This window comes from Nannospalax galili, unplaced genomic scaffold, assembly GCF_000622305.1.
Source record: "Nannospalax galili isolate Female #2095 unplaced genomic scaffold, S.galili_v1.0 scaffold1146, whole genome shotgun sequence".
NCBI classification, from domain to species: domain Eukaryota; kingdom Metazoa; phylum Chordata; class Mammalia; order Rodentia; family Spalacidae; genus Nannospalax; species Nannospalax galili.
The window spans coordinates 604,262-611,784 of record NW_008355380.1 but is presented as its reverse complement, the minus strand read 5'-3'; the positions used below and the strand labels follow the sequence as shown (position 1 = coordinate 611,784).

At 49.6% G+C, this 7,523-nt stretch overlaps 2 protein-coding genes across 11 annotated transcripts in view; one reads left to right on the top strand and one right to left on the bottom strand.

Annotated features, from left to right (window-relative positions):
- The window catches only part of Trip13 (thyroid hormone receptor interactor 13), a 23,376-nt gene extending 20,929 nt beyond the window's left edge, over window positions 1-2,447 (bottom strand). Inside the window, exons 1-2 of the mRNA XM_008852506.3 lie at window positions 2,190-2,447; window positions 1,208-1,373 (exon numbers count right to left, since the gene is read on the bottom strand). Of these exons, the coding sequence (XP_008850728.1) occupies window positions 1,208-1,373; window positions 2,190-2,281 (258 nt within the window). The 5' untranslated portion in view covers window positions 2,282-2,447. The remainder of the gene's footprint in view (window positions 1-1,207; window positions 1,374-2,189) is intronic.
- Brd9 (bromodomain containing 9) overlaps window positions 2,448-7,523 on the top strand; it is a 27,362-nt gene continuing 22,286 nt past the window's right edge. For all 10 annotated transcript variants that reach the window (XR_003846987.1, XM_008852503.3, XM_029555757.1 and 7 more), the window contains exons 1-5: window positions 2,448-2,628; window positions 3,173-3,387; window positions 3,603-3,735; window positions 5,283-5,343; window positions 6,211-6,355. Coding sequence is in view for 9 of the 10 variants with exons in the window: in XM_008852503.3 (XP_008850725.1) it covers window positions 2,577-2,628; window positions 3,173-3,387; window positions 3,603-3,735; window positions 5,283-5,343; window positions 6,211-6,355 (606 nt within the window). In the remaining variant the exon portion in view is untranslated. The remainder of the gene's footprint in view (window positions 2,629-3,172; window positions 3,388-3,602; window positions 3,736-5,282; window positions 5,344-6,210; window positions 6,356-7,523) is intronic.

The following is a 7,523-nucleotide window of genomic DNA, read 5'->3' as shown; positions in this document are numbered from 1 at the left end:
GTGTGTGTTTGAGACAGGGTCTCCCTGTTGCCCCAGCTGGCCTGGAACTCAATATGTAGACCAGGCTGGCCTTGAACTCACAGAAATGTGCCTGCCTCTGCCTCCTGAGTACTAGGAGTAAAGGTGTGCACCACCGTGCCTGGCTCCGTTTCTTCTTTTTAATGGCTAGCTCATATTTGGTGTACATTTATCAAATTTGTTTCAACCTGATGGACAGTTAAATTATTTCAAAATGTTGGATAACAACAATATGCAACACACATTTGTTCATATACAAGTATAGAAATGCCTAACTATTAGGTAAGATAAATTCCTTCAGGTGAATCTGTTGTTAGATTGTTGGAACTTTTCATGGACTGTTCCAAAGCTAAGCTGTGCTAATCCATCCACAGCAGTGCTAGAAAGCCTCTACTCCAACAGCTTCCAAACCCCAGCCAAACCAAGTAGAAGGGCATCAGATTTTAGTGCTGATAAAACTAGACAATATACAAACACTAGTCTTAGCAAATGAAGGAAGTCTAAGTCACAAGCAAAATGTTAGGCCCAGAGGCCCAGGTCTATTGCTTATAGATAAACTATTTTATTTCTATTGACTTTACTTTCTATGTTAGGGATTGAAGCTAGGGCATGCTAGGCAGGCACTCCACCTATAATAAGCTATATCTCCAGCCCTCAAAATCATTTCTTTATAAGGCAAGAGTCATACAGTGCTAAATGAAGGTTCTTTCTTGGTGACACATTTCCAAGTGCTTTTATATTGGTGATAGACTATCCCAGTGCATCTGCACCCCTAACACAAAGATCCCAGCTCCCACATATATCAGGAAGAGATAGTGGATAAGGCTATCTGTACACAGGATAAAATTAAGAGCTTCTACAAGGCAGGCCTATTTCTTATTCCGGCAACTTCCACACTTTCTACTGTCTGGATAGAGCAGGAAAGAGACACAGCCTGATATTCTACAGCTCTGCACTCCAACTCTGATTCCCTTTCTCATCTGTCCTTGGCTCTGTCCAGAGCATCCTGATACAGGGCTACCCTTACTCCAGCACTTGGCTCCAGGACAGACAACTAGAGCTTGTCTAGCTGCCCAAACTAATACATAAGCAAGTAACCTGCTGTGAATGTCAACAACAGCTATTCATGACACCAACCCTTGATTTCCTTGAAGGGCTCAGATACCTGGATGGTTATCTAGGAATTTACCTGAGGGTCTTTAGCCTTTAATTCTGTGTCAACAATAGACACAGACTGCACATTTCTGGTTAGAAAAGGTTCATCAAACTCAGTCCATGTGTAATCTCCAAACACAATATTATGCCTGTTGAGCAGTTTGGAAACACTCTGCCTTATATCTTCTTTTTTCGCAGTGCTAAAAAAACAAATAAACATGCATAAAATATCTTAGTTAACACTATAAAGCCAGACGTGGTAGCGCACACCTTTAATCCCAACACTCCAGAGGCAGAGGCAGGTGGATCTCTGGTGAGATCAAGGCCAGCATGGCCTTCATTGGGAGTGCCAGGCCAGCTGGGGCTACAGGAAGACCCTGTCTCAAAAAGACCAAAAAAAAAAAAAAAAGTTATAAATTAAATATTAAAAAAAAAACCACGATACATATACATACATACATACATATATATATATAAAAGCTATTCATTCATTACTCAAGGTCAGGTTCGACAATGGCTACCTAAGGATCAACTGTAGAAACACCACCAGCCACCCTCAGCTCCCCATCAGACAGAAGGAACTAGTTCTTGGCATGCTGAATCACTCTGAAAATTAATCAAAATTCAGTGCTGGGGACAAGCCTGTCAAGGAAGAAGCACTCAGTCCGTGGTGGCTATTAAGGTATGTGCATACCTGTAGGTCTAGTCTAGTGGAATGTACCACCTGATTCGGGGTGAGCAAACCTCATGGTCCACCTCCTGGTTCCACTTCACGCCGCCTTCCGGTACCCTGACTGAACACCGCCCCGGTGCCCAGCACGGGCAGCTCCACAGGGGCCATCACTGCTCCTGGGCACTCGATACGTCGGGTACAGTGGGGTGAGGCTTGCCTAGCTTCGCGGGGTCTTGTTGGGAGCGTGGGGGGGCGCGGCGGGGGGGGTGCTGTGGGGTGGGCCGTGCTCTTCCGGGACCCGCCCCTACCCCCGCCCGCTCCGGCCCGGCGCCCCGCCACTCACCTGCCGCCGCGCTGCAGCACCTCCACATGGACCACGGGCGACTCGGCCACGCAGGGCAGCGCCTGTTTCAAGTCGCCCACCGCCTCGTCCATGTTACGGTTGTCAGGAGCCGCAGGGTAGCGGCCGAAGCGAGGACGCCGCAGCTACAGCCGCCGCCGCCACTCGGCTGTCGCGGGATCCGCCTCCGTCGCCTCAGCCGGGGTCTAGACCACCTCAGCGGCGCCTCACAGCGCGCCCCGCCCCTACCACGCTTCGAATCTGCCGCGCACCGCCCCCTGACCCGGAAGTGCTCGGCGGGCGGCCGCGGCCACTTCCGGCTTCCGTAGGTCGGACTACAGGCGACAGTTTCTCCTCGCGTCGGCTGCCGTCGTCGCCGCGGTCGCCACCATGGGCAAGAAGCACAAGAAGCACAAGGCCGAGTGGCGCTCGTCCTACGAGGGTGCGGGGCCTAGGCCGGCGGTGGGGCCTAAGGTGGCGGGGAGGGGCCCGAGGCCGGTGGCGTCTAAGGGATGCAAGTCCTGGGCTGGGGGCGGGGCCCTGGTGGGAGGGGCGGGGCCTAAGATGGCGGGGAGGGCTTTGGGGGGGCATGGGGGCGCGCTGTCCTAGGCTCAGGGGCGGGGCCCTCGGCCTGGGGAAAGGCTTCCCTGCTGGGGTTCCTGGACCCAGAAAGAGGCCTTTTGGTTCTGCTTGGGTCTGGCAGCAGGTGTATGCCTCTACGAAGGAATTGGGGGTCTTGGGTCTCAGGTAGGGGTGATGGTCTTCGTCCCTGGTGAGGAGGACCCCCCCCCCCAAGAACCGCAATGGTGGTGATGTGATTTGAAAGGGAGCGTTGAACACAGCCTGTGCATTTGGGAGTCCATCTTTTCTTGTGGTTTGGCATCTCCCTGCTGCCTAGATTCAGCAAGTCCAGACCCCCGTCCTCTTGGGCTTCCCCTTGTGACTTCCCCAGGGGAACGGTGGTCCCACCCATGACCTGTGTGCAGATTACACGGACACACCGCTGGAGAAGCCGCTCAAGCTGGTGCTCAAGGTGGGAGGAAGTGAAGTGACAGAGCTCTCAGGATCTGGCCACGACTCCAGCTACTATGATGACAGGTCAGACCATGAACGAGAGAGACACAGAGAAAAGAAGAAGAAAAAGAAGAAGAAGTCAGAGAAAGAAAAGCACCTCGATGGGGAGGAGAGGAGGAAGCGGAAGGTAAGGGTGTGGGCCTGCAGCGGGGACCGCTCACACCTGGCCACACTTGGGTCAGGGCTGCGGGCCTGGGCTTCTGGGGTGTCTTTGGCTGACTCCTTGAGGGTGTCAGGAGGGGTCTTCTTACTAATATAGAGAAGGCAGAGGCATGCAGGGCTTGCAACATCCATCCCAGGGAGCTCCGGCCACCTGTGCCCTCCCTTCCTTGATGCTCACAGGAAGAAAAGAAGCGGAAGCGGGAGAAGGAACACTGCGACTCAGAGGGGGAGGCTGATGCCTTTGACCCTGGGAAGAAGGTCGAGGTGGAGCCACCCCCAGATCGGCCAGTGAGAGCCTGCCGGACACAGCCAGGCAAGAAAGACCCTGCCCCTCTAGACTCTAAGATTCGGGTGACACTGTGGTCTCTTGCTCTGGGGGAGACGTGTGGGGAGAGGAGGCTAGGGCCTTCTCTTGGGGCGTGTGCTAGTATCCCTGAACCTGAGGCTGTAGTACAGGTGTCCGCTTGCTGGGGTTGGGGAGGCTTTAAAAAGACAGTTCACAAGCTAAGAACGGGTATGTGCTCATAAAGAATAGTAGAAAACAAAAACAAAACACAGATGCCACAGAGCCCAACCATATGTGGTCCACACAAGCTACACTTTTAAATTTGGCTAAAGTTTACCAATTTTTGGTCTAGAAGTTTGAATTACAATCTGCCTCACTGCCACAAACAGTACCATGAGGTGAGTAGCCCCACATTCATCATATAGGAAGCACACGTGTAATGGAAACACAGGTAATCCTTCTTGGGAAGAAGGGACTCAGAAGTAGGCCCTGGCGGTAGGTCTGGAGTTATTTAAAATGACTTAGGCTGGCATGTAGGAAGCTAGGTAAATTTCTGACCTGGGCAGCTCCTGCCAGGCATGACATTTCAGCTGGAGTCCTAAAGCATGGTCTGGCCTTTTGTATTCACTGGCTACTAGCCTTCCTGTGTAGGATTCCAGCCAAGTAATCTAAGCTTAGGCAAGAGTGTTTCCTCCTAGATGGAGGGAAACTGAGACAGCTTGGTGTTGCGACATGAGACGTCAAGAAGGCTAATACTGGAATCTGAGATCCATATGACTGTGGTGCTTATGAAAAGGAAGTTCTGAAATATTCACCTCAGTGTGATTTTTCTCTTCTGGATTTCTTCCTGTGGTTGTGGGTTTGACCACTCCTGATTTGCCAGGCTCCTGGAAATATCTGTTGTAGCCTTGTGGGAAGGGGTCCTATTTGCTAGCAACTCCCACCCCTGTGCAGCTCAGTCCTAGTAAACCACTGTTTTTTGGGTGGCTGCTGGACATGTTAGTAAGGAAGGGTAGGCAGGAAACAACAGTCAGGGAATGTCCCAGAGTTGCATAGGTGCTGACATCAGTAACCTGATTTCACAGTGTAGTCCTAGTGACCTCCAGAGAATAATCACTGTCAGGCTGGTTGTGGGCTCAGAGACATAGTTGATAACCACAGTCCTCAAAAGAGCTCTTTGTTGTGTGTATCTCTCCTTGGTAGATGAGGACCAGAGGCATATCTGAACAGTGTGGAGTCTCAAGTGAAGTACTGACCAGGGAGTCCGGGATCAACTCTATCTACACCCTTGTTTTCTCTGTACCTTGTCTAGGGCTCTAGGCCAGATCATGGTTGGAGCTGGAAATAGCATGATGGGTAGCAGCCCTGCAGGTCTTGAGACCTGCTGTGTGTCCCCCAGCAGCCAGCCAGCAAAGGTTGAGGAAGCCATGCCCAAGTCTGAATTGTCTGTGATCTTACTTCTTGCTTGAGCTTCAGATGCTATGAAGCTCTACAAGCAGCTGAATATGGAGCTTCCTAGTGAAGGGAACAAAGACTTTTATTAGATTTTATTTCCTTTCTCTTTAAACTGTCAGCTGAGAACGAGAGCACACCCATCCAGAGGCTCCTGGAGCACTTCCTACGCCAGCTACAGAGGTAACCCCATGTCCCACTCTGCATTCCACCACCCATGAGACAGACGTGCTACCTTCTCTAGATGCTTTGAACTTCATGTCCTCCCCCCTGCAAGATACCCTACCTTCTGTACATGCTCTGACCTCTGCATCTCACACCCTGCCACCAGTGAGAGAGACACCCCCTTCTAGACACTTTGAACCTCTGTCCTACTTCCCACCACCCCATGAGACACACCCCCTTCTCTAGATATTTTGAACCCTGCATCATTCCCCTCCCACCCCCTAGAGATGGACACTTCATTTTCTCTCGGCAGTCCCAAGTCCAGCAGGGTGTGGGCAGACTGAGTGGGCTTGCCACAGCTTCGGGGCCAGGAAGCACATTGCTGCATGCCTCCCTCAGTTCACTCTGTAGTTGGTGCTGTAGTGCTGCTTCCAGAGCACCGCCTGTCAAAGGTAGAGCTGGGACACTGCTGCATTGTATCCAAATTCCTACCACAACCATAAAAAGGCATTCATTTTATTCCACTGTACTTTTAAAAAAAATATTTTATTTCTATTTTATGTGTATGCGTGTATTGCCTGCATGTAGGTAAGTGCACCTGTGTCGTGCGGTGCCCACGGAGGTCAGAAGAGGTTGTAGGATCCCCTGGAACTGGAGTTACGGACAGTTGTGAGCTGCCATGTGGGTGCTGGGATTCGAACCCGGGTCTTCTGCAAGAACAGCCAGTGTTCTTAACTGCTGAGCCCCTCCAGCCTCTCCACTGTACTTTTACGAAGCAAATTTAAAATTCAGTTATATCAAATTTTTGGATTATAAAGAGTTTATGTCACTTAGAAATCTGAACTTTTAAGAGTTTTTCTACTTCGAAGGTATCTCTGCTTGCAGAAAAGATCCTCATGGATTTTTTGCTTTTCCTGTCACGGATGCAATCGCTCCTGGTTACTCGATGATCATAAAGCATCCCATGGACTTTGGCACAATGAAAGACAAGATTGCAGCTAATGAGTATAAATCAGTCACAGAATTTAAGGTAAATTAGTTTTACTCTCTGAAATAATGTTTGTGGCTCTCTCTCTCTCTCTCTCTGTCTCTCTCTCTCTCTCTCTTCTCTCTCTCTCTGTCTCTCTCTCTCTCTCTCTCTCTCTGTGTGTGTGTGTGTGTGTGTGTGTGTGTGTGTGTGTGGTGTGTTTGTTCATACCCGTTGGTGTAGCCTAGGTCATTTTTAGTTCTAAGTGTTTGCAGAGGCTGACTGTTCAGGTGGGTGGCCGTTTGCTGACAGTGTTACAGGAAACAGGTGATTCTCAGCAGCGATCTGGAAACTAGACTCCAGGATGCCACTGTTATGTGTTCCTTTCTTTTGAAGTTTCAGTGCTGGCATAGACAGGACTTGTTCCTGGGCCCAATGATATGTCCAGTTTGGTATTTTTAGAAGTATTGTTTTTCCTAATTCTTAGTTTTGTCCTGTAATAATTGGGTATTTAGGGGCTGGAGAGATGGCTCAACAGTTAAGAACACTGGCTGTTCTTGCAGAAGACCCGAGTTCAAATCCCAGCACCCACATGGCAGCTAACAACTGTCTGTAACTCCAGTTCCAGGGGATCTGACAGCCTCTTCTGTCCTCCATGGGCATTGCACAACATGAGTGCACTTACTTACCATAACACTCATACACATAAAATAAAAATAATAAATAAAATATATTTTTTTAAATTGCGTATTTAATTTTGTTTTAGAATCTTTGCATCGTTTGGGTGCTTAGTTCTTAAGTCTTCTATGTCTTGATTTTTGACTCTGAGTTACAAATTGCTTATTGCCTTGGAGAGTGGGGAAGGCCAGAGAACATGATGATAGAGTTAGTGCTTAGGAAAGAGCTTTCTTCTTAATGTTGGGTGACTCTGGAGACATTTGACTTTCTGTTTTTCATTCGAGACAGTTTATGAAGGGTTTTCTGACTCAACCATAAGGCTGACTGCAAGGAGGGTGGTAGAAGGGAACATTGCTTGGGAGAGATGTGAGTGAGAGCAGAAAGCAGAGTCTTAAGAAATCCACACCCTGGTCCTCTCCATTCCCAGCTGTGGGCCCCCTGTAGTCACTGAGTGTCAGTCTTGAGTGACCATACCCATCACATGTACAACTAGAGAAGGACATGTTCTCCAAGGCCTTGGTGCTGTCCTGAGGAAATTGACACAGTTCTGGGT